Here is a 27,986-nt window from a genome sequence, read left to right as displayed (position 1 = left end):
CAATGGCTAAAATCCATGAACTAAAGTTTGAATTGTTGGAGCGTCCACCGTGTTCACAAGATTTAGCCCCCAGCGACTTCCATTTGTTTCCAGAACTGAAAAAATGTATGCGTGGCAAGCCTTTTTCATCAAATGAAGAGGTCATAACGACTGTTGAAGCGTATTTTGCAGACCTTCTGGATTCTCACTTCAGGGATGGGATACACAGATTGGAGGATCATTGGAGCAAGTGTGTTAATGTTCAGGGAGATTATACTGAATAATAAAGTGTATTTTGAATCATAAAATTGTGTTTTTCTTATCACACAACAAAACTTATTGAACAACCTGGTTGGTTAGACATATCAGACAAAAAACAAGAAAATACTTTAACTTCTGCTGCACCGAAGCTAATATACCCTTCATAGGTGCATTTATTTTAGTGCCTATGTGTCCAGTTTCTATGGAAGCTATATGCTATAGTAATCCGATCTGAACAATTGTTTCGGAGATTATCCGCCTTAAACAGTAATCCACGTCAAATGCGAGAGTTTTCCATATAAGCCCTTGATTTCGATCGTTCGGTTTGTACGGCATCTATATGTTCTAGTGGTCCGATATCGGCAGTTCCGATAAATGAGACACTTCTTGAAGAGAAAATGACGCTTACAAAAACGTTATCTTAAAAACTGAGGGACTACTTCGTACGGATATATATACAGACAGACGGGCATGGCTAAATCGACTTAGCTCAACATACTGATCATTTACATATGTATATACTTTATAGGGTCTCCGACGCTTCCTATTGGGTGTTACAAACTTAATATACCCTGTTCGGGGTATAATAAAATATATCAAGTAAATGCTAACAAAATAGTTTTTCTAACGTCTAGAAACGCTCTTTAAGTACTTTATCGTTCTAAGAAACGGATTATATTTGTGCGGAGCTCAAACAATTTTTCTTACTTAATGCGGCTTACATTTTTTTAAACTGAAATTTCAGAATACATCACAATTAATTTGCATTATTCACCCTTAACTGAAAATTTCACAGAACTAGTGCGGTGTTCTTCCATTATAATACATGTTTGCACTCCAATACATAGAAACAGAGCTTTTCCCCGAAAGTCCATATGCTCGAAAGGGTTAATTGCGGTCGAATAAAAACATAGGTGAAAAAGTTTACGCCAACTTTTAATTTTCCACACACTCAAAACACAGCAAAACAATGAAAATGAACTGCTTTGCTCAATTTACTTGCTCAAATGAATTGGGTCATGTTGTATAAAGCACCCTCAGCTTAATTCGCTATTGTTGAGAGGATAGGATTACGAAAAGTTCTAAACACACACATACACCTGTACTCTAACTGCATGAAAACCGCTTAATAGCGGCATTTAGAAACACGCAGGTATGAAATTCTTTTGTGGTTGCCAAATTTCTGTTCACGCCTTTATAAGTTGCTAAACTAAAAAAGAAAAAAATTAAGTTTGTGGTTAATTTGGGGTTTACATTCAGTTAATTTGGTATGAGATCCGGAAAATACAATAAAAATTTCAGTAGAATGCATTCAAATATTGTAACCAAAAGAGTTCTGAGGAGTTTATATTCGCCTGAAGAAATTACGTAAAGCCTCAATGTAAAAGGCAGAAGAGAGAGAATTTCATAGCACATCCTTCAGCAAAAAGACACTCATAAAGACAAATCCTTCCCAGTCAGTGATTAGAGTAAATGAAACTGAAAGCAGCACAAAGCAGTTGTATTTTAAAGTATACTTATATGTATGTGTATGTGTTGGTATCACATCAGTGCAGCCGCGTGGTGGCAGTAACTGTTTGCATAGTTAGCAGCTTGTTGATACCGCCATGATTGGTTGTTTATGCAACACGCTGCACAGTGCAAAATATCTCAATAAACCACAAAGCATCCTGTACAGGAAACACCTACACCCATTCACACACACACACAAATGCGCGCCCTAATGATGACATATGCCTGCTAAGTCAAACAGCCGGATTGCAGCTGGCATTTGGTGCTAATGAATGAATGGATGAATGATTGAGCTCGCACGGCACTGCAACGAACTGGTGTGATGTTCTAATAACAAGCTGCTGTGCAACTACTACCAACAACGCGTCTGCTTCCTGTACAGTTTGCTGCTCGAAATGCTTGAACACCACACAACAACAACAATGTCGGCAGATTTGTATTAGCTGTGATTGTGTTGTCGAATTTTCTGCCGAATGAGACTAGTTTAGTGCTGACGCTATAGCTGCCGCTGCTGCTAATGTTCTGACACCAGTAGTGTCACGTGAGTGGTGATAACACGATATCTGGCTGCTATGCCACCACCACCCGACGCATTGTTCTCTATTTACTTTGGTTGTTGTTTACTGCCGGTTGTTGTTGTCGCCTTCAGCGGCGTAATACTAAATTAATAGCATTTGTAAACAGCGTTTAATCCACCGGAATTGCTCTACAACACGCGCTCGTGTCGCGACAAAACAAAGGCGAGCAAGAGAGCACTCGCACCTCAACAGGCAGCACTAGCACTTACACTACAACAACAATAACAACAACATGGTATTACAACAACAGCAATGTGATAATACAAGTGCAATCAAGTGCCCATCACACCCTGCCGCTGTTTGTTTAGCGGCATGTAGGCTTCGGGTGCTACACGGCGTATACGTAACATTAAATTACTAGTCATTCACTACTACTCGGTCTACTCCCCTTGTGCAACAGCAGTCACTGTGTATGTTATTGTTGTATTTTTATTGCGCTCCGACACAATGACCCTTCGTTCCGCCCCTTCGTGTTCGCATTCGCATTCACAATAATGCTGTCAACTAACCGCATTTGTTTTGGTACGGCAAACCGTGTCGACAGCGATGCGGATTTATTCACATTAAAAGCAGACGCTCAAACGTGTCGTGCACCTGTGTTGGAGTGGGTATATACATATGTCAGACACGCTGTGGTAGTGCCACGCTAAAGCCTTCAACACCACACGAAATCATCTGTGTTTTTGTGTTTCACCCCATCCTTTACTATTTTCGTTTTTCACATTGCTTTTTATCTGATTTTTCTTGCTGAATTTGTCGTAATGTCTCGGTAGCTTTCGTGTTGTAATGAATGCATGAGTAACTGAGCGCATGAATGACGGGTCTTTGAATCAACTTGTGGTTATAAACGACATAACAGCTTCAAACGCTATACAGAGGTGGGCTTGATTCAAATCTTAAATGCTTGTAAAAACATAACTATTTGTATATCGTTGCAAATATATGTATGTATATACATATACTAGGGCACATGTGTGTGTCTAATATTTAAATGTGTTTCACGTTTTCGGCGTTTTTATGAATCTTGCCCGCTTTGAATATTTTTATGAGATAATTGCAGTAATTGGATAACGTACTAATTCAGGCAAAAATTGTTTTAGTTGAAAAAGTTTGCTTTTGACTGAAAATCATATGGTATTTCATATGTTAAAGTTATTCGTTAATACACGAGTTTTATGGAATTGAAATACACTATAACTATACATAAATGTATCCTTCCAGAAGTTCTCTTTAAAATCATGATGTCGCAACAGAAATTTTATAAACTACAGTTGCTAAGGCAAATGACAACCCAACAGATGGTTAGAAATTCTAAAAGTACACAGATTATCTAGTATTATATTCCATTTTCCCCAACAAGTCACAAACGAAAGTTGTAGTATGTTAGTATGTTTTTTTCCAATAAAACAAGCATCCTCATACAGTTTCAGCCAAAAATAACGGATGTTTTCACACATGCGGTTTTCTTTGAGGCAATGAATTTTTTATAATTCGTCCTTTTGACAACTGTTACTTGATTTATACTCAACTTGGTCTGCCATTTCAAAATGGGCAGACTTACTCAGGAACAAAGCTTGCAAATTGTGTAAAAATTTTATTTATTGAAGAAAATTTTTGAAGAGCATATTATCTCGAGCTTAGGTAAAGTCGCTTGTTTACACATATAACCTCGAAACGATTGCCCCTCAGAAAGAATAGTCGATGCCATATTGCGGGAGTATGACCTAAATTTCTCAAAGAGTGGACGAAAATTAGGATATTCGGCTGGAAGTTTATCGTGACAACCGCGCGGTCACTTTCTCAAGATCAATTTTTAAACATACTTCCAAACGCTTATCCTTATGGCAAAGCTAAATTCTTTACTATAACATTCAAATATACACTGTAGATATCTTCTTGAAAGTCACATGACTAAAAAAATCCTTTTCTGAAGCACCCGGAATGGTTTGATCTATCATCGAAATAATAATAATGTGTTAGCTGTAAATTTTTATCCCGGCAAGAGCGAATTTTGGCAAAATATTTATAGATTTTAAAAATGTAATTCGGCAAATATGAAAGACAGCTATAAAATTGCTATATTACCATTAGTACCAGCATTAAAAACTGACCACGGACTATGCGAAAGTTGTCAGAAATTTGTTTCAAAAATAGAGGACTTACGATTTTGTACGACGGCATATGAACGAGCATTTTGTTTGTTGGGATGCATTTTTTTATTTTGCAGTATCCTTTGAGAGCGACAACAAATCGAAATAATAGATTTTTTGTCATATTAGCCTTTGCTTCTTTGGTCTTCTGACGTCAAAATCTCATGACTTAATCAACCATTTTCAAAGACAAAAGAAGTTTTGTTGTTTTGGAATTCATCAGTACAAATGTAATTAAGCTTAATGGAGCGTCTCGCAAGATGATTGAAACAAAGTGAATGACTTGACTGAATGAACAGTTCATATTTCATCAAAGATATAGACGAATTATACAACTATTGCAAAGTCATGGGTAAAACTGTACGTCGGAAACATACAAGGATACTGGCATTCGAATGAAGGGAGAGTAAGAACATGATTGGAATACTCACTGATCATAGCCTGTTGGGGGCACACGCCTACAGAATGAGGTTTATAGATCGAGAAGGAGCACATCAAGGGAGGCTTTAGAAAATATATCTAGCAACTCTAGTACGAGTATATTCTCTCCGCCTTGATTTACAATGCCTTGTTTTCATACATAATATTGAGAAAATTTTCATAACTATGATACGAATCATTATTTTCTTTAAATTAACTTTATACATATTTTATTTCTATTATTCTATTTCTATTTTATCTTATCAGTAAAAGCATGAAGCCATTTTGTTGAATTACATGGAGTTTAAAGTTTCGAGTAACTGAACATTTAATGCTCATGCAACTTTTAAGAATCAAAAATTATTTAAATGTTTAGTAATGACTTTATAAGTTTTGCTTTAATGGCGTTTTGTGAGCGTGGCTCTTGTCCGATTATGCCCATTTATGAAGCCAGACTTACTGTGTTGGCAAGCAACATGTGTTCATGAGGATATCTCATGCAAGTTATAGCTTGCAGGGACAGACGGACGGACGGAATTTAAACTTTTTGTGTCATCCTGATCATTTTACATACATATCCTTATATATATCTCGCTTAGTTTTAGGTGGTACGTACAACCGTTAAGTGAACATAACTCTTGTACTATGTAGCAACATGTTGCAAGAGTACTGAAATTAATATTACATTTAAATCGCAGTGCCCGAGGCATTTGAAAAAAAAACACATATCTAAGCATACTGAAAAATTTATTCGCAGCAAAAGCAAAGGATCGAGCCGCAAATAATTCAATATTTGTCAAATGTAATATTGCGTTATATCGCCCATCTTCCTATGGTTTCAATGCTGCATAAATTAACGACGTTTTTTGCCGCTCATTAATTAGATAGCTTTGTTAAGTTGTTTAACAATTTCATTTATAATTTCAGGCAGATGAAATCTGAAAATTGTTTTTTCCTTGTGTAACCTCACTTAATTTTTAATATCAGTTTGCATAAATAATTCTATATATCTGTGGAGCAATTTGTTTACATAAATAACTTTGGCAATAAAGCATTTATATTAAACGCTTTAAACTGTAATTATTATTTGCTTTTAAGTTGTCTCCGTCATGTTAGCCATTAAGCTATTTTTTACGCAAAGCAATTGGTGTTTTTTCCCCAATGCAACAAGGCTGTATTTACAAAAAGACTACTTGCATGTATGTGTGTGTGTGTTAATATCAAAATGCGACAAATACACGCGCAACAGTTAGCGCAAAAAGTGTAATCGATGAAGTGCCGCATTTCCATTATTTAATTATGATGTGAGCAGCTATTTACGGCAGCGCTTCAATTGTGTTTTAATTGCATTATTTATACATAAAGCCGCTTATTTGCTGCGAATTTTTCAGCGCCGTTATCTTAATTTGTACAAATTGCGCTGGAAAACGCTGCAATGTGTGATATAATTTATGCCGCATTAAAAACACATTTTTTCTTTCATATAATAATTTGTGTTTTTTGTGTCCTCAGTACAAATGAGTTGTGAAAATATGTTGACAAATTGTGCAAAAATTTATTATTTTTTCCTATAAGTGAGGTTATACACAAAGCCAATCAAATATTAATGGCGCTTGAGAATTGCGCAGACGATTCATGCATATTGGCAATTGAAGGCGGAGTTTGTGCAATCATTTTTAATGAAAGTTGTGAAAGCGAAGAAAATTATGAATTTCGTTCAAGCGAAGCTGAAATTTTCAGTGTTACGATTATTCAAAAAATTCCTGGCAAATGACTAATTTATTATTTAAGATTTTTATGAAAGCCGACAGCATTTTTTGCCACTAAATACTTTTGCAATGGATATGTTCATACATAAACTAATTCTAACATAAATCGCTCAGGAATATATATAATAAAAGTTTTCTTTGTGGGGAATACAAGTATTCAAAACCTCATCAAACACATCGAAATTTATTTTTTTAATAAAATAGTGCTGAGAAAACATAAGAAACCAGGGAGTTTAACATGTCATCGTAAATGGCACATCACTGCTGGCCACGCTGTTATAATGCCTTTCATAAAGCCTTCCTTAAAATTATTATTTTGTCATTTAAGGACTTTGAAATTAAAATTTTTTTAATAGAAATGTTCAGCAAATAAAATTAAATTTATAATCAATAATTTTTTTCAAAATCTAATAATTAATTAATTAATCATATTAGCTGTTCTTACATTTAAGGATTTTCTCCAATATAAAATTGGATTTATTCTAAATTGAATATGTTCAGAAAAAAAATTTAAAATTTTCAAAAAAAAAAATTTAATTTTAATTTTTTTTTGTTTGTAATTTCTTTTGTTTTTCTCAACTCAAACTTTAAAATACTCCATTTTTACAAAAACTGTGTAGAATATAAAATTCCGAATTTAAATTTTTTTTTAGTTTTGTTTTGTTTAGTCTTAAAATTTTTGGTTTTTAAATTTTTCATAATAAACTGTTTTTTTTTCTTCGAATTTTTGTTTTGTTATCTTTTCTGGAATAGAAAATCGCCGCTATAACTAATAACTAACCATAATATGTTGTGAAGCGATGAAATATTTTTTTTCGTAATTTCACCTGCACCGTTTGTTTTGGATATTTTGTTTGAGTTGCTACAATTTTCTTACTTACCAACTTCTTTGATGGCGGTTTACAGACAGTTGCCACAGCATCTGGATTTGTATAAACATACAATTGTTGTAAATTTCCCTAATTAGAGTAAATAAAGTTAAATAAATATTTGAACATATAAAAAATCGATAAATCGCCTTTACGCCGCACCTTTTGGGAAAGTACACATCGTCTTTATTTTTTTAAAATCATAATGTTGGGAACATTATTTTTACATGTATGTAGAAAATGTTTAATAATCTGGGAATTCTATAGAGGAATATTATTTATAGAATCATAAGTTTCAAAATAAATAAATGTTTGAAATTTTAGCATATTTCCCTTGCAAATACTTATCACTTTTTGGAACGAAAACTTCGAACATTTTTCTTATTTTCTTAACTTCTTTTATTTCTCCACATTTCGTGTAAAATATTTGTACAGCGGCACTTGCAATGCGAACTTTCCTCACATATTATAATATAGCGCAACAGCGCACGTGTACGTAAGCAAATGTTGAGTGGAGTGATGCAAACGAAATTTAAACACGCAACAAGAACAACAACTGCAACATCCTAAAGCTATTGGCGTGGCGTCAGCGGTGGCGGCGGCAGCCACTTTGATGTGAGTTCATAATGTTTTACATGTTGTTCGACAAGCCTAGCAATTGTTGCTTACCACATACCAGCTATGCACATTATTTTGACACTGCCGCGGCCTTCCCTTCTACTGTGGTATGCAACTTCAATAAGGCGAGGAACTTAGGTATGTATTGGCAAGCCATTTCAGTTTATACATATGTGTGTGCATGTGTTCGCTTGCCAGCTGCTTGTGGCAACACACACCATGAGCTGTCAGACTCAATATTTTTCGACTGCGTAAGGGTGAGGCACATTCTAAGCTGGTATGAGGGGCCGAATGTGTATTTGTCTGTATGCCAGTGCAGTTTTTTACTCATTACTTCATTATGTAGCTATGCACAAAGGCATGTAATGTATATTTACAACAACAAAGGTATCGCTTCTTGCAAATGTTTAGAGACTTCATTAAAAAATCTGTAAATTATTGTTTTTTTCTTAAGTTAGGAAAATAATAATTTCTAATATTTTCAAGGACTATTTTCGTAATTACCGTTATCGAGTTTTATGAAGAGCTTAATATGAAAGACAAATCAATCAAAAGGAACTGTGGGACGGCATTTCAAACTCCTTACGTACAGCTGCAACCGAAACCATTGGTTTTCGGAAAGTGCAAAAGAACAGCTGGTACGACGAGGAGTGCCGTGTCGCAGCGGAGAGAAAACAGGCTGCCTACCTCGCAACGTTACGATCGACCACTACACATGCGGGATGGGATAGATACCGAGAGTTGAAAAGGGAAGCGAGACGCATTTGCAGACAGAAGAAGAAAGAGGCCGAAATGCGTGAGTATGAGGAGGTTGATAAGCTGGCCGACAGGGGTAATGCTCGAAAATTCTACGAAAAAATGCGGCGGCTTACAGAAGGTTCCAAGACCGGAGGATACTCTTGTAGAACCCCCAAAGGTGATCTGGTCACCGATGCCCAGATCATACTTAAATTATGGAGGGAACACTTCTCCAGCCTGCTAAATGGCAGTGAATGCACAACGCCAGGAGAAGGCGAACCCGATTCCCCAATCGATGACGATGGAGCCGACGTTCCATTGCCCGATCATGAAGAAGTTCGAATAGCAATTACCCGCCTGAAGAACAACAAAGCGGCGGGGGCCGATGGTTTGCCGACCGGGCTATTCAAACACGGCGGCGAAGAACTGATAAGGAGCATGCATCAGCTTCTTTGTAAAATATGGTCGGACGAAAGCATGCCCAACGATTGGAATTTAAGTGTGCTATGCCCAATCCATAAAAAAGGAGACCCCACAATCTGCGCCAACTACCGTGGGATTAGCCTCCTCAACATCGCATATAAGGTTCTATCGAGCGTATTGTGTGAAAGATTAAAGCCCACCGTCAACAAACTGATTGGACCTTATCAGTGTGGCTTTAGACCTGGAAAATCAACAACCGACCAGATATTCACCATGCGCCAAATCTTGGAAAAGACCCGTGAAAGAAGAATCGACACACACCACCTCTTCGTCGATTTCAAAGCTGCTCTGAATTTGGTATCCCCGCAAAACTAATACGGCTGTGTAAACTAACGTTGAGTAACACCAAAAGCTCCGTCAGGATCGGGAAGGACCTCTCCGAGCCGTTCGATACCAAACGAGGTTTCAGACAAGGCGACTCCCTATCGTGCGACTTCTTCAACCTGCTCCTGAAGAAAATAGTTCGAGCTGCAGAACTAAATAGAGAAGGTACCATCTTCTATAAGAGTGTACAGCTGCTGGCGTATGCCGATGATATTGATATCATCGGCCTCCACACCCGCGCCGTTAGTTCTGCTTTCTCCAGGCTGGACAAGGAAGCACAGAAAATGGGTCTGGTGGTGCACGAGGGCAAGACGAAATATCTCCTTTCATCAAAGTCGTCGCACTCGCGACTTGGCTCTCACGTCACTGTTGACAGTCATAACTTTGAAGTCGTAGATAATTTCGACTATCTTGGAACCAGCGTAAACACCACCAATAATGTCAGCCTGGAAATCCAGCGCAGGATTGCTCTTGCCAACAGGTGCTACTTCGGACTGAGTAGGCAACTGAAAAGTAAAGTCCTCTCTCGACGAACAAAAGCTAAACTCTATAAGTCGCTCATAATTCCAGTCCTGCTATATGGTGCAGAGGCTTGGACGATGTCAACAACTGATGGGTCGACGTTGCGAGTTTTCGAGAGAAAAATTCTGCGAAAGATTTATGGTCTTTTGCGCGTTGGCCACGGCGAATATCGCATTCGATGGAACGATGAGCTGTACGAGATATATGACGACATTGACATAGTTCAGCGAATTAAAAGACAGCGGCTACGCTGGCTAGGTCATGTTGTCCGGATGGATGAAAACACTCCAGCTCTAAAAGTATTTGACGCAATACCCGCCGGGGGAAGTAGAGGAAGAGGAAGACCTCCACTCCGTTGGAAGGACCAAGTGGAGAAGACCTGGCTTCGCTTGGAATATCCATTTGGCGCCACGCAGCGAAAAGAAGAAACGACTGGGGCGCTGTTGTTAACTCGGCTATAATCGCGTAAGCGGTGTCTACGCCAATTAAGAAGAAGAAGAAATCAATAAAGGCATAAAAAGGGTTCGAAATTATTTGTCAATCTAAAAAATTATTCTTCGAAAATTATTATTTTCATAAAAATTATTGCTGAGAGAAAAATAGATGCCACGCAGTTCATATGTAGCACCATGCTGTTAATAACCTGTTATTGTGTCCTTAACAGAGCATTCGTTTAACATTATTAGCTGTTTTGACGTTTCAAAATTCTTGCAACATCAAATAAAAGAAACATTCATAGAAAAAAATTAAAAACAAAAAATGTATTCCTTTTTATATAAATTATTTTATAGGTGGCAACTCCAGCTATATGGAAAAGTTACGTTTTTTTAATAAAGTGAAACTTGGGTCTAACCGTGTGAGCGTTGTCTATGCCAATAAAGAAAATGCCTTTGGTCCAATATAACAGTTAACCCTTTTCTAGGAATGCAGGCGATTAGAATAAATAACGTGCATTTATTTTAAAAGTTCCTGCTTTTATATGCACCCATGTAGATATGTATTAATATGTGATGGCATACCACTGTATATAATATCGTGTAGCGTGTGTACTTCAAATATTGTTTATTTTATTCAATAACATAATCCCTGAAGTGTAGCAACTTTGATCCTTTCTCAACTTGAACTTCTTCAGCTTGCACCACACTAACACCAACACAAAAATTGTTTTTCTTCGAAAGAAAAGTATTTCACTCAACTGTGAATAAAATAAATGACACAATTTTTTCACTCTTCTGCCAAGCAGCGCCATATTAGCCCAAATGTTGCAACTCTAATAAGTTACTAGTTCGCTGGCACGACAGCTGAGCTACCCAACAACAACAACAACAACAGCTAAGTCATAGCAGCAAAAAAACGCGCAAGCAAAAAAGGTAAACAAAGTATGTTAGTAACAACAGGCGCCTGGTGGCACATAGCTGGCGTCGCGCTGCCATTTTGATAAATGTGAAAGCGGCGGAAGTTTGCTCGAGATTTACGAGTTGTGGCAGGCAAACGCCAAGCTTAACTACAAGCGCCACGCCAAAATAAAAACTAAACGCTGCCGCAAACTAAATGCCAACGTTGGCTGTTGCATGGTGGAAGCTGTGACTGCGCTGGTTGTTGTTGGCGTACTGTTGCAGCAACCAAAGTGGCACAAGTTGGTGTTGCACGCCACAAACGCAGATTTTCATTTTCGACACGTAAAAACGAAAATAACTGTAAACTTATAAAAAATTACTTTTCAAGACAAATTCACGCCACATAAATGAAAGAAATGAGCAATTTGCAGCAGAAAACAAAACGAAAGCAAGCGAAGCATATACAAAGAGTATAAACAAGAATAATAAACCTTATAACATTTGATACGAAATTCCTTGACAAAAAGCCGTTAACCAAGCAAATGTTTCTATTATGTAATAATTTTAAGTTTCTTGCCACAAAATTGTTGCATTCAAAAAATAAAAAAAATGTCACGAAAAAACATACAAACGCCGCAGCATAGAAGCAATCGAAAAAATTCTTATCACATACCGTTACCTTGCAGTACTCCACAAAGTAGCATGCCCATTTATTAGGACAACACTTTCAGTGTTCAACGGTGCCTTCGTCTATTTTTCGTTTGCTACTTTTTTATTCGCTCTGCTTCGTTGTCTGTCGTGTTGTCGCAATGCTTGTTTGCTCAGCTGTTTACTTCGCTGCTTGTCTGCCTACCATGTTGTCACGTTATCTTGTCATTTTGATGGATTTCGGCTATAAGTCTTTGTGGGCAGAACCGAGCTACAACAAAACAACAACAACACGCCGACAACGCGACAGGTTGGCAGGCGACACTGCGTCAGTGCGAAGTGCCAAAATCAACGACAACCACAACTCTGACGTTGACGCCACACCGTTCCCTTTTAGCTAGAACTTGCAGAGCCAATCCCAGTTTGTTTAGCCGCATGGACCTGAGTGAAGCAGGTGAGCCAGCAAGTACATTTGCACGTTGCGCCTAGATAAAGGTCTAAACCTAATTTGTGACTATATTTGCGGGCTCAGGTTCGCAGTGAACTCGACTGCGTGAGTGCCGATAAGAGTTGTTGCAAATTAGACTGTTGGCAGCTTCAGCAACTTGTTTGGTTAAGAAATTAAGAATTGATATTTTTAATATAACTAACAAGCTTGTTTCCATTTTTAGTTCATTAGAAATAAAATAATGTATATAGTGAATGACAGAACGAATTTTCTATGAAAATTTTAAGGTGGCGATATCATTGCTCGCAGAAAAGCCTTTTTCAGATTTTTCTAGAATAATTTTTTATGGATGGAAATAAATTATTTTTTTTGAAAACTGATATCAGCACCACAACTTATACTGTTATGTGCAAAATATCATAAATATTTAGGTTCTCAAGGTCCATAACAATAAAATCATTAGGATTTAGGTCCAGATATAGTCACGAAAGTCTTGAAAAACTGTGTCTTGAAAAAAGTGTTTCCATGAATACAGAGTCATTCGATATTTGGAATAAATCGACAATACAATTCAGTTTGGAATGTGCAACCCGTTGTGGTACACATCCATTATCGAAAGTTGTAACCTTTAACTTTTATGACTGAAAAGCTGTCGAAAAAAAACTGTAGAAAACTAATATCACATTTAAATAAAAAAAATCATTTATCGTTTAACATATTGACTTTATTCACCAATGCTTCACCACTTTTGCTTGCATCAATCATTAAAACCTTTAAAAAGCGCACATACTTTTCTGACGAACATAAACAGATAAGCAAAGCAGCCAATTCAACGACTGAAACACACGTACTTATGCAATAACACGTTGTTGTTGGCAACGAAATGCAAGCGATGCATTGCACATCTGTCTCTGGCTTGCTTTTCCGGGCCGCGCTGCGCTTTGTTGCCAGGCGAGATTTCAAATTGAATGCCCATTTTTAATTAAATTAATTAATTGTAATACTTCAATGGCGGTTGAATAAAGCATTCCACATGCCTGCACACTATTAAATGCGCGCAGACAGACAGACACACTTTCGCGTTGATAAAATATGTGTGTTCATTGCAGGCAATTCAATAAATCCAGCGCCAAATATGGCAGCTGAAATCAGCGCCGTTTCATGTCACTGATCAACTCCGTCAATGACACCTGACCTGCTGCCATAGACGACTGCATTCGACGTTGCAGACGCGTGTGTGCGTGCTGTTGCATGCGTCTGCTGTCCGTCAATGCCTTTTGAAATTCACCGGAATATAGTTGCACTTTAATTGAATAATTATCTCTTTTTTAAACAGACCAAACCTCGATATTTTAATTAAAATTTAAAATATTCTCAAATGTTGTTTGCAGTCTAGCAGTTTTTGAAATGATATACATACTTTCAATATTTATTGAATGCTTGTGGTTGCTTCACACGCCACGCATTTAGAGTTTATTATATCTTTAATTTTGAATAAATACACAAATGCCGCCAAATTTATGCACAGCGACCAAAAGCGTACACACGCACTGGCACATAAAGAGACAATTATATACTCTCTTATTTGTAAAACATCTGCAATGTGTGCTTGTTGACCACTTTTGTGGCATACTGTTAAGCATGTAGCAAGCGCGTATATATACAAATCTGCACTCATACACACAAATTATGTCGGTTTAACAGTGCAACTGCGTGTTGTGTTTGCGCAAATATGTATATAGAGCATACTTCTCTCCCTGTGGTATGGAAATGAGGTCTTGTCCTACCAGTGAGGCCAAAAGTTCAGCATATGAATGAGATAAGCCGAAAATTTAATTCTTAAACATAGTTGCTGAATCCAATAAGAATACAAAATTGTAGTATTTGTAAAAATGTTAACATTTACATTATTACACACAGGTATGAAAAAGCATAACGAAAATAATTGTACGCCATCAGATCAAATTTGACCCGGACTAGAGATTATAAATTATTACTATCGCTGTCGAAATGCAAATAAAACGCCCCACTAGAATCACGCCAATGCTTAATCCAAACACTTATTTCACACCTCGGCTGGCTTCAGTATACTCAGTGAATTTTGTGCTTTTCGTTTTCGGCTCCTTTTTAAAGGCCCATATATTTTTAGACAGTGTTCACGTCAAGTTCCAAGTTCATAAAACCGTATCCTGACACTTTGCGTTTCGTTAACGTAGAGTGCAGAGTTATGTTGTCAAACATCTCTTTTGCAGCTTTTTCTCGAAAAGGCTTTTGCAAAATATTCAGGTCTTTTGGTACGAGCGTAGAATTGACATGTTTCATACCCAAAATATTAACCAAAGAGGATTGAGCCAAGCATAAGAGTTGTTGATAACTTTAGCTATCTCTACAATACCAATATCTGTTCTTTAACAATTTCGAAGTTATCTGTATTAACGGTGGCGGGTGGACAACTCGTATGGGACACGTTTTCGAGGATTTCTGGAGCTTAATTGAACGTATTGCGCCTCTCAAATACTTGTGTTTTTGATAAGGTCGGCTCCTCGAAACATCTTGGCAATATTTGAAAAGACTTCATACTTTTAATCCACTAGAAAATCAAAATTTCAAGCAAACTTGTTGTTCACCTTTTATCTCCAAACTACAGGTATTCGTACGGTAAGCTAACATCGGAAAAACACGTATTGATTAACTTATGGAGATCACCGTTAAGATGATAAAATAAATATAAGGTTAACTGGACCATCTGGGGACTGGATGCGGCCAAATATGACTAGATGGTATATAATGAGGTTTGAGCTAAAAGTAAAAAAGTATACTTTAATTTGAAATGGAATTGAGAAAGAATTCCATTAAGTGTCACACTGCACTTTCAAAAAAAACTTTTTTTTTTGCTTTTTCGATAGTTTATATATTCAAAAATATCTTGTGAAATTGGCAAGGTCGTACCTTGAATGGTTTTTGGATGACAGCGTTCTAAAGAGCGACCGCTCGGGGGTGCAAACATATATAAGTGAAACTTTAAACGCGTTTTTCTCGAAACGACATTTTTCAAAACTGCTGACATCACAACTCAACGAGAAATTGACCGATAATTGGACTACGATATTTTTGATTGATTGAAAATTGTCTATTTGGCATAATAAAAATGACCATTTTTTCTTAAAAAAACGATTTTTTTTTCAAAATTCGTCATTTTCTTAATTTTTGACATTTTTCAAAGATCGTAGTTCATTGTATAGAAAATATTATATTATAATAAAATATATTTAAGTTTAATAAAAATTTTGAATTTTTTTGTTTCAGCTACTCATTCGACCGGAATCATGCAGTTGAGGCACTTTTTTTCGGCACTTCCGCAGACAGCACATAACTCCGTTATTTTTCAATATTTTTGTAAAAAAAATTTTTTTAATATAGCTAAAAATATACTTTATTAACGTCGAAACATTCAATCTAGTACTTTCTTTTAAAAAAATTCACGAAAATCGCCTAGTTTTTCATGCGTCACACTGGTATAGCCCCTTAAGTAGAAGCAGGCATAGTTAAGAAGAAACAAAAAGAATGCAAATAGACGTATGATGAAGCTCAAGACACGTCAGTTCTAGCAGACATGCTCTCAGGTCGACTTCGATTTAGCGCTCACAAGCATTTTTTAAAAACACATTTCTTAGTAATATTGTACTAAATTCAAAAAAAATGCTTTTAAGAGGATCGCTCCTTCTGTTGTATTGTACTGAAAGTGTTAAAATATGAAAGAATCCCAGAAACTTGCCGAGGGAATACTCTGAATCTTGTAGATGCCGAACTACTAGTAGAGCTCAGAGATTTAAGAGATTAAGTTTAAAATAAAGCAATAAAAAATCAAAGAATAAATATTTTGCCCCTCGAATTTCAAATATATTTTTATTCAAATAAACTATGAAAAAGTCGAGTTTAAGATGTTGAATTTGAGTTATTACACTCTTAGTAACAATAATGTCGAGTTTGTGGTAAGCTGATTTTATTTGTTGCTTATTTTATGGAAATTGTTTTTCAAATGCGGCCTTCTTAAATAAATTTATGATAACCTTGTACGAGGGCATTTAAATTTTAGCAACACATGAAAACAGATAATTTGTTTCAAATGCTTTCCTATGATAGAAGGGCTTAGAAAACGATAAAAGATTGGAGACTTTCCAAAAATTTGGATAATTTGGACATAAATTCGGACTAATTTCTAAAACGAATTTTCCAAAAAAATTCTACAATATATTGTGGGAAAGAATATTTCACACTTATATCAATAAAAGACGAATAAACTTATTTAGTCTAATACTCAGACAAATAATACGCAGATTATGGTCCAAGTTTTTGTTACCAGATAACATTACAAACGCAAACAAAAAGAAAAAATTAGCGCAAAAAGAACACAACAGTTTGAAGTGTTAAGAGACATCAGCAACACATAGAACACGCAACGCAACACAACACGAGTAACAACAATATTGTCCAACAGAGGCTTAAGCCGGCGCCGGAGCTCACACGCCTAAGTACTCGCTACAAGTGAGCACGACTTTGAAGTGAGTATGGGTGTACATGTGACGGGCTCATAATGAAAATGAGTATTACTTCCGGTATTGTCGCCACGCGAAAGAGACGAAGGCAAACAAATAGCAACAAAAAGAACAACTGTTCCTAGATACACTACATAGCAGATACTTAGTACAAAAGCTTTCGTTATTAACACAGACGACGCACTTGCCTTTCATTCACAGCTCTTTGTCGTTACACGCGGCACTTGTTCGTTTCGCCAGCAAGCACATAACTACTTTGATGTCACTACGCAGCGCAGGATCACTCACTGCTAGACTCGGTGTTGCGTAGTGCGTCGAAAGTTTACAACAACTGTGCTGTGATTGTTATTGTTTTCTGTTGTCTGTCGACTGCTGGCTGTCGCTGCTGTGAACAATGCCTCTGCTGCGTCCGACAGTTATGGAAATGGTGGCGTTAACGATGTTGGCGGTTTTGAGTGATAGTATTTGTTGTGCTTATAGCTGATTGGAATGGAGTGACTGAGTCACTGTCGTCACACGTGTCTGCAGACACGGCGGTTAAAATTTTTGGTTTGTGGTAGATAAACCCTATAGTTATACGGTTTAATTACCTCCAAAAACAAAGCTTTTAAATAATCCTTGAATATAAACATTAACCATACCTTAATAATTGAAGAAATAGGTTTACAGCCGAGACATTATTAAGAAAAACTTGTTGCTCTCTACTAGTTTCTTAATATTTATTCCGATACGAAAAGTGTGTTAAAAAAATAATGGGAATTTTTGTTTTTTGATATTAATAGCACCCTAAATGTAGGCAACATCTGATTGCATATAACAATATCATTGCCTATATTTAGGCTTATTATATAAAAATATTCTTTTTGAAGCCAATAATATCTATCCCTCCATGAAACACAGCTTATGAAAAGGGATTTGCTTTGCTTTTATTTGTTCAGACGCTTTGTAGCTTCATGTTGCACAGACAACGACTCAATCTCTTTACCGCATTTATTCGCTGCGCGTGTTTTTATGCCCTTCAATGTAAGCCGACAGCAACACGAAACGGCTACTCGTTGTTATTTAAATAAACAGTTGTACCTTTCGAGCCGACAATATTCCTATGAATGTGTTATAAAATAAGCGCAACGAGAAAACAAAAGCAGAAACACTGAGTAGTCATCAAACGGGGCAGATAGTTGGCGCCGCAGGGAAACACTCTATAGCTTTCAAATATACAGATAGGCAGACACACAGCATACATACAAACGACTCCGATTGAAGGCAAATAAAGTGAAGGCGGTTCAAATGGAAAGAGAATAATATAACTGTACAAGTAGTAGTGGAGCCACGCCTAAAGATTGCAGGTAATGGACTTACGCAAAATGGATGGATGCTTTAGGTGATGAGCGAGCAAGGGAGTGAGGTGTTGTGTGGAGAAGCAGAAGGAGCAGCATTAATGTTGGCAATTTCAGACACTGTATGGCAAAATGGCAATTGCGGAAAATTAAAGGAAATGAAATTCACTCACAACGGAAATAATGCACATCATTATTCGCATGTCCATTCCACAAAACTACAGTGCCTACCTGCACACACACACACAAACATACACACTTATGTAAAGTCTCTGTATAGCTTCACAAGTATGTGGGTGGGAGGACTGTGAATCGACATTTGAACGGCAGGCAAGAAACAAAGGCGCGCCAAAACACACACACACACGCGCGCACACGGACGCTGTCGGGGCACACGTTGGCCACGGAAGGATACATTTTACTTTACTCAACATTGTGTGCACAGCCTAATTAAACAGCGCAACCAAAAATAAAAGAAACGGCCGGCAGGAAGGCAGCATAGCACGAATGAATGCTCGAATGAAGGAACGAATAAATTCACTTTCACAATTAAATGCCAGCGAGCCGGTGAGCTGGTGAGACTAATGAGGTTAAGAGCCGGAAGCTCAAGGAAACAAGAAAATTGTATAGATTGTGCGCAAACGGCATGCCGAGGGGGGCCATGGGTGTGGCTGAGTTGTAGTAATTGTGACACTTGGCTTTGCACATACCAACATACGCTGTGTTGAATTGTAATGCCTTTTAAATCATTTTAAAGTGTGAAGTGAAAATATTTCGAATAAATACCCACTATTGAGTAATAAACTGTAAGCAAATGAAGTGAGTAAATTAAAAGAGGCATCAAAGCGACGTGATTGGCTGACGTTTTAATTGAATAGACATACTTTAGCTACCTAGTTGCTTCAAAAGTATGGTTGTGTGTGGTTTATTACAAAGTATTTTGCTTCTTGAAAAGATAAGGCTGGCTTTCATTTGTTATAAATATTTTTCACATATCAGTCAGTTTTGACTATGTAGCCTTTTGTATAATTTAAAGAAAACATTTTAGGCAGATATTTCAGCTACATCCGCTTTAATATCAGATCAGAAAAAAACGTTGCACTTGTGTTGGAAAATTGGTTATCCACTGCGTAGTTCAGCTTTATCCATACATTCCGAATTCGTTCTGGAATTTGAACGAAATAGGCGACGTCTTATCACCTCAGAGTATTTAAATAAGTTTTAAGAGAAGTAAAGTAGAGTTATTGTCATTGCGGTTAAAACAATGGAATTTTCTTATTTTTGTTGAGCTAAATTTTTCCATTTTGCTTAGATAAAAGCGTATTACTACTAAATTCAATAAAACCAAGTCATCAATAACCCGTGCCCAAAGGTGTTGTGGACCAGTGTTATTTTTGTTTAAATGTAAGTAATAAAAAATGTATATGAAACTGGCTAGAATGGTCATAGCTAGCCTTAAGATAGCTGAATATGCATTTGTCTTTTAAAAAAAGTTTAGACCCCTCGTTTTAATAAGCCATCCGACCCATCTAAGAGTCTGAAATTTACACCTTACGCATAGGATACAAACCAAAGTACTGTGAATAGCTAAGAACTGAACTCATAGTCGAATAAACATTGGGGTCATCCGCAGAGTATTGAACACAACCATAGAGTTGGATTATGGAATCGGAATTGGTAAGACCTTATTTACTACAATAGTTTACTACTTCACCGCAGACCCCTGATTAAATAGTGGGTATTAATTTTTTTTAGCTTAATCCCCAGCGATTTATCAACTTTCCAAAATACCTTCAAAACTGAATATTTAATCTTTTGCGATATGAACAAAGCATGTGGAGAAAATTTTGAAAAATAATATTTTTAATTTTTTGCATACTTCAAAAGTCTATATTGATTCGTTGTTTTAACGCTTAGGGATTTCAAAAATCTTCCCACTTGAACAACTCTTATATAATATTATAATGAAATTGTATAATTTTTAGCTACATTTTTCATTCATTGTAACTCGAATACTGAAAAAAAACACATTAACATTTGGCTCCACTGAAAATTCCCTTTCACTATAATTTCTGCATAAACATTCGCATCCGAATTACCAAATTTTCCATGTTTTTCAAACTAGTATACCGATTTGGCAGATCATTTTCAAAATTTCGCAACATTTAATAGGAAATTTATGCGCACTTACCTTAACCGAACAAGAAATTAACCTGCCAACAACAGTTAGTTAACTGTGAATGTGTGCTTTATATTTCACAATGGCACTCGGTCACTTGAAACGAATTCGAGCTAAAATCATTCCCCGCTTTGTTGCTGAATTATTCAGCAGTGCGCACAGAAAGAGAAATGGCTGGGAGCTAGCAACAAGCAGCGGAACGGTAGACATATGAAAGAGTGGGGGAGAGAGTTTGAACATAGACAAGCGCACATTTTTCTGTATGAAAGCATAAAATTTCCGAGCCTTCGGCGAAATATTCCAAAATGGAATATTGAGATTCCACAAATATTTAACTGAGCAACAAATGGAGCAGTTTGAGGGAAAAAATTTGTTTCTTTTAAAACACCCTATATTTAGCGACTTATAGCGCTTATCTCTGCAGGGAGCTTGCAAAACTCATTTGTTGGCCACTGCTAAGTTTCAACACTTTGCTAATGACCTTTGTGATAGCCACAAAGACTATAATACAACAACTATAACAACAACAAATATAAAAGTGTTGCTGTAACAAGGCAGCTCAAGCGAGACTGCGAAACTAACGGTAAATGGCAAAAAGGTAAAATAACAACAAATTACAACATTTAATCAGGTATTTGAGAAGCGTTACGAGCAAACACATGTCTTCTGCTTACAGAAGCACACTCACCCACACTTATTCTATAACATAGCCTGCAGCTCTTACAGCAGCTTCAGCTTTTTAGTGTACTTTTAGTATTTTAGCATTTAATCGGGCTCACCGAAACTCAACTGGCTGCCCAAAATTGTTATTCAGCAGCAATATCAACGCTTCAACTCACCACAGTTTGGCTTTAAATTAGTTGGTATTCATTTCAAGTGCCACCGTAAGAACATGTACTTATGTCTGCGTCTATGTCGGTGTTTGTGAGTGTGTACTTGCACACACTGTCTTTGTGTAGTAAAATGTTTTTGGGGCTTAAGTTTCTCTTTGAGCATTACCTAATGACCGAAATACTTGGGTCAGCTACACTTTTAGTTGCTTTTGTTTGCTAAGATGTTTGTACAGTTACTAAAGGAGTGCATAAAGGTATATGAAAGCAAGGCTTCCGCTATAAAAGTTAGGGTAAGTGTGTGAAAGCTCCGCAAAGTGATTTATGTACCCAAAGTTCAAGGCCTAATGAGTAATGTATGCGTTTTAAAGCAAATTTTATAACAAAGGAGATTAGAAATGTGTGGAACGCATATGTTGTAAGTAAAAAGGTACCAAACAAAGTCTATAGTTTAGGGTATAGAAAGGGTTTGCGCAAAGGTGTTGGAATTGTAAGGAAAAATGTGCTTCTTTGAAAAAAATTATCATCACTCTGAAAATTTAAACTTTTGAAAATACTGCATACTTTTTAGCGTGAAAAAATGTGTTTGTAGGTTTTTACAATTTGCTTTTTAGAGTTTGCTTTCATTTCTCAAGAATATTAATGAATTTTTTCGACAATGATAGTTTTAGGAGTAATATTCTCGAAGAATCGTGAAATGCTTAAAATTTTTTATTAGAATGAAATAAATGTAAAAGTCTGTTCATAACCTTTGGCTTTTTATAAGCTGAATCAAATGTCGGGACCCTATTATATATATACATATATATATATATGTTATTCAAGCTTCGGTACAATCGAAGTTACGTTTTTCTTGCTTTTTTAATTATTATTATTATTTCATTTGTATTTACCTGCCAAAGAACTATACATAAATACACTCCAGATAAGACAAATTTCCACAACACTAACTACTTAACCACTTCAAATACCAAACACAATAACAACTACTACGAACAAAAATGAATACATACATACATCACATTGCAGGCCGATGTGAAGTATACGCCCAGGTGCACTCGGTAGCTTTATGCGCTTAAACAATGGCTTGAACTGCATTTAAGGTGGGAAATCGCCCGACAGCTCTAGAGCGCACACATAAAACACCGGAAAATGAAATTATTGCGTTTTGAAGAGCAATTGTCTATTCTTTACAGCTGGCCATTAGAAAAGCATGCTTGTGTAGTCTTTTGCACTTTTGCCGTTTTTTGTGCGCTTCTCGATAAGATAGTTACAAAATTGAATTGTAGCGCAACAAAGAGACAAAAAATACGCTGCAAGAAACAATGCGGTGTTAAAGAAAAGGAAAACAAATTTGTTAGCAATTTTAGAACAAAGGCTTCGCAAGCAATTGAAATTGCAATGAAATGCAAAGGTGTATTTAAAAGAAAGAAAGCAGCAAAATATAAAACAAAATTGAAGGAAAGGAGTAGTCGTGCCCTCAGAGCTGCACACTGCGCCTGACAGTTGTTATTATTGTTGGTGTTGCTGCTCGTGCTACTGCAGTTTTGCATAAAAAGGGGAATTGAAATTGCGGCAGCAAGACGAAAATTGCAACATGCAAACGGTGAGGTAAAAAACTGCAAGAACAATAGCAACAACCAACAAAACACACAGAGAATACAAGGAAAAACTCACTCACTTTGAAGTGGCAACAGAGCAAATCGGAGGCAATCGCTCGAAAAGTGTTTATACACTCGCCTTTGTGAGGGTTGTTAATGCTTTTGTTTAGGATTTTTTTCAACACTCATCTGCCCCTTTGTGCCGCATAAAGGGATTGCTTATAAAACGGTTGCTGTTGCCTTTATTGCAAGCTGTCAGCTTTGTTGGCACTTGAAATGTGTGCGTTTTTTACTGGAAAGATATTTTGTGCCTACGGCTCTAGTAGCTTGTACACGCACATATACATACGCATATAAATGTGTGACGGTATGCATTTGTCGGCTATGATAAGAGAGAAGTGAGTGCGCTCAGCTATTTGTGTGGAAACTGTTAAAATATATGTAAAGCTTAAGGTAAGGAATACATACATACATATATATTGAAAAATGTGAGCCAAGAGACAAATAAGTACAAAATAAAATAATAACAAATAAAAACAAATAAGACTACATTTGTTTAAAATTAAAAAAAGTACTTTTCAACAAATACCACTTTAGCACTCAAAATACCCCAGAAATTTAAAATAAACTTAAATAAAAGCAATATTTTTAAACTGAAGCTTCCAAGCTTCGCATTTGAGCAGCAAAAATGGTCTGAGCTTCATAGTGCCAAAAACTTGTTTCCCTAGTCTTCTAACAGAGAACAGCTGAGCTAATGGAACGTCCGTATATGCCCGTAATTACAACCGAAGAGACTAAAACAAAATTACACACTTAAGTGCCTTTACTTACTCAGATTGTGCGCTGAACTAGCACAAAGAGTTGCGCTGCAAAAACCGACCTAAATGGAAGTCAAATAGGAAGAAAGTAGAAGGACTACACACCTTCGCGCTTATCGAAAGCTTCTGAGATGCAAATCTAAGCTAAGGCTGTTCTAATTCACTGCGCGGCTTACCTGCGCTCGCGCTGGTCTTCTGTGAATCACGCTTTCATTTTCTGCTGACTGTGTTTTCTTTTTCCCCTTTACAAAAATTAGGCAATACGCAGAAAGTGCGTTTCTCAGGAGTTCAGCGAAAATCTTTACTCCCTTAGAGTGAGAAAGCAGGAGACTTGCAAGTTTTTTAGTAGAAATGTTCATGTACAAGGGAACTTATTCTTAAAAGATCATTCACTGTGATCTTTCTTTGCAGTTAGTTGCCTCACAATCTTATAAACTTTAAAACTAAGCTTTAACTGAACTGATAGGTATCCAAACTAATATTGCAGGCTCTTTCATGTCAGTTAAATAATTTCTGTCTTTATGTACATATATCAAATCGAAAGCATATTGCGTTTTCATAATATAATGTGTGTGGGAATCTTCCGCAAGTCAAAATCAAAATAATGAACTCCAAACTACTTGCACGCTTCAATGTTACGTATACGCCTCGTCATCACTGCTTATGTGAGAAATAAATTACTATGCAAATAACGAATTTTCGTATTAATTAATAAAAAAAAAACTCTTTAGTAAAAATATATATTCAGAATTATCAATTAATCTTTGTGGAAAGAAAATTTAAAGGATTTAAAGGTACCATATTCGACAACCATAAGTAAGTGGAAACCTTTTAAAGGTACGATGACAGACTCTTCTTGAGAAAAGTGGTTCGAGTTATGATTTTCAACACTTATCTACTTGAATAATATGATAAACCAAATGAATACCAAGAAGAGAGACATACATATAACTTTATATTCAGTTACACTGCTTTGAGAAATTTCGGCACATATGCAAAAGTAATACGCGAGCAATAAAACTTTCTTGAAGACCTAAAAATTTATTTAAATCTCAATCATCCGTTCAATTGTAGCTTTGGCTTGGCGGATGACTTCTAACGTTAAGTTAAAAACTGAAAAAGTTTTGAAAATAAATTACAAAATTACTACATCCCATCCAGCTATAGAAAAATATATTTCTACAGTCTACAATTGCTTGAGTGCTATATGCATAATTATCACTTTAGTGGCACTTCAAAATCGAAACCTTAAGGTTGAAACGCCACAGCACATGCAAAAGTGTGCAACAACGGTGAGTGCTTGCAATTTTCTTGTATGCACCGGCGATTATTAGCATACATACCCACATCCAACTACTGCCACATTGTGTTGCAAGGTGCGAGCACCGCACTCGCAGTTTCGTGCCTCGTGAGTTAATTATAGGGCTCGGCGCGCTTAAGCCACCGGTATGGCGCTGTAAGTGTACTTGTCTGCGTGCGTAAATCAGTTTTCGTGCAATTCACCACTAACTCTACCCGCTAGGTATTTGGAGCAGCGAGTTTCGTCCGGCTGCCCACTTCACCACAAGCAACGCAACGTTAATTTGCCGTTATATAGCGACGCCACACTTCCCTACACACATACTTATATCATAACATTTGTGGTGGCGCCTGTTTTCTAGCGTTTTGGCCGCCAAACGCTTTCGCGCTTTTCAGCGCAATAACGCTGTCGGCTTACGGTGCACTTTGGTACAGTTTCAGCGCGGCGGATATAAGCATTTTGTTAAGTGGCGCAAAAAACGAAAAACTACATTTTTTCAACACTTCCTTTATGCACGCGGGAAGGCAACAAAAATGCAAAGTTCAAGTCATGCGTTTCGCTGCATGCCAACTCACTTGTGTACCTACATGTTAATACAAGTATATTTATATATACGTATACATACATATATGCGCATGTGTGTTAGTTGTGTGCGTTGGTGAGCTGCATGCTTACTCACTGTGCTGTTTATTGTTGTCGGCCGTGCGTGTGCGCAGAGTAAACACCCCAACAGCGGCGGCACTCTATCATTTACTTTACGATTTAATAGCGCTTTTATTGACTTTTAAGTGAATTTGCTTTAGTGCAAACATAAATCACAGCATAGGAAATTGGCAAATTGCCGTGGCACATTCCACTTTTTTAAGTCATTGGGCAACCTGTGCACCCACTACCATTTTATTATAAAAGTTTTGTACTCTTCCGCTCAATTGCTTTCGAATCGACTATAATTGGCGGATCGTGCGAGCTGTTATATAAAGTTTCAGTATAAGTTCAAATTTCTTATATAATCAATTTAATTTACCTTGGGAAATTTATCAAGACTGACAACCCTTTTAGGAAAATTAAAGCTTTTGAGACCCCTGTGAATTTTCTTTAACTAATCATATTTTCCAACATTTTATTGTTTGTTTTTAAATTTTGGTTTCAGGTGGTAATTACAGCGTCTGCCAATAGGACTGACGTGATCTTAAAAGCTCGTGGCGACCGTGTTTACTTATGCATTTTTATCAAATTTTGTCACCGTTTTCAGTCAGGTTTGTCATTTCATCATGCCACGTTTAAATAAACAACGAATGGAAATTGTTTAAGATTATTACGCGAGTTCCCGTTCTGAAAAAATCTTTTAAAAAGATTCATCGAAAAATCATGTCCTCAGATCGGGCTTATTTTTGACTTTAAAGGCTTTTTCAACAAATAGATTTTCCTCAAAACATGATCATTTGGTGAGGATTGTGGTATGGCGGAGGGTGAGCCTTATTTCTTTCGAAATGAGACAGGAAATTTAGCTACAGTCAGTGGCGAGGGTTATAACAAAATGTTGGCTGACATTGTTTTGCGGAACTTGATGAAACCGACGTGGACGATCACGATTTCCAGCAAGACAAGGTGCGCCGCCTCAAGTTTCACGTCTAAGCATGGACAAATTGGGCTATTTATTTTCACCACGCCTTGTTGGCTTACACATTTTATTTACTCTTCGAATTAGTTAAATTTTATTTCCCCTGCAATCAAAATTGTTAATTCATTTCAAGTTTACATGTGCATTCCTTTAGTATCCGTTGTACGCCACATGCAAATGGCTGCGGATCGGTTCTAGCCAAAGAATATAGTGTAGTAAAAACAACAAAAATAAAACGCAATTACGAAATAAAAAAGCAAATTACAAATACGCAAATTCAAATCGTTCCTTTACTTATTGAATCTATATTATTATTGCAAACAGCGTTGTTGTTCTAAGCCGATGTATTTTAAATGCGTTTGCTCGGGTCAGGCCGCGTGCCCACCTGCACCACAATCTCATTTACACCAAACGAACAGGTTAAGAGTTGTAATTGCTATGTTTCTACTTCTATAACCACAGAATACCGCTTTAAAAAAATAACAAAAACAACAAGCTGTTAACTAGAATTTTCTTTTATTCTTCGTTACGCCATTTACGCTGTGTGGTTCGTACGCGGAGTTGGATGTTGGTATGTAGGTGTGTAGGCGAAGCACTTAACCTTTTGAGGTGCTCTCGTAGTACTTGCACTTGTATCGTAATTGTGTTATGGGAAACAGCAATTAGCCTTGCAATAACAATAACCAAACCATTCGTTTATATATATATAAATGTATGTATGTATTAGCACTAGAACTAAAATCAGACTTGAAAGTTTTCAACTTTCGAGATTTGAAAAAATTATATAATATCGGGATTCTTATTTTTCGATATTATTTTTATTCATCAATGCAAATGTGGCATTTTGCAGAAGAGTGGATTAGTAAAAAAAAATAATTTTCGTACTAATTAATAAGAAGTGAACAAGAAGAAGAAGTAGTACAAATAGTATTTCCTAGTGTGATCATTTTTATATTATTTTGTTCAGTAAAATAGTTTATTCTTGATTTTTTATTTGGACTGCGGAGTTCATTCTTATTTAAACAATATAAAACATGGTTTGATGTATTAGAATAGCGTATTTACAAACTAAAAACTTCAGAATCTAG

The 27,986-nt window shown here is 36.6% G+C and overlaps 1 protein-coding gene across 3 annotated transcripts in view; it reads right to left on the bottom strand.

Moving 5' to 3' along the window:
* The window catches only part of LOC120777208 (collagen alpha-2(IX) chain), a 379,148-nt gene that overhangs the window by 155,093 nt on the left and 196,069 nt on the right, over window positions 1-27,986 (bottom strand). Inside the window, exon 5 of one of the 3 annotated variants that reach the window (XM_040108383.1) lies at window positions 7,551-7,628. The exons of the other annotated variants lie outside the window; for them this stretch is intronic. Within the exon in view, the coding sequence (XP_039964317.1) occupies window positions 7,551-7,628 (78 nt within the window). The remainder of the gene's footprint in view (window positions 1-7,550; window positions 7,629-27,986) is intronic. 3 annotated transcript variants of the gene reach the window in all.

Source organism: Bactrocera tryoni, chromosome 5, assembly GCF_016617805.1.
Source record: "Bactrocera tryoni isolate S06 chromosome 5, CSIRO_BtryS06_freeze2, whole genome shotgun sequence".
Taxonomy (NCBI): Eukaryota; Metazoa; Arthropoda; class Insecta; order Diptera; family Tephritidae; genus Bactrocera; species Bactrocera tryoni.
Note: the sequence above shows the minus strand (reverse complement) of the source record. Positions and strands in the feature narration are given on the sequence as shown.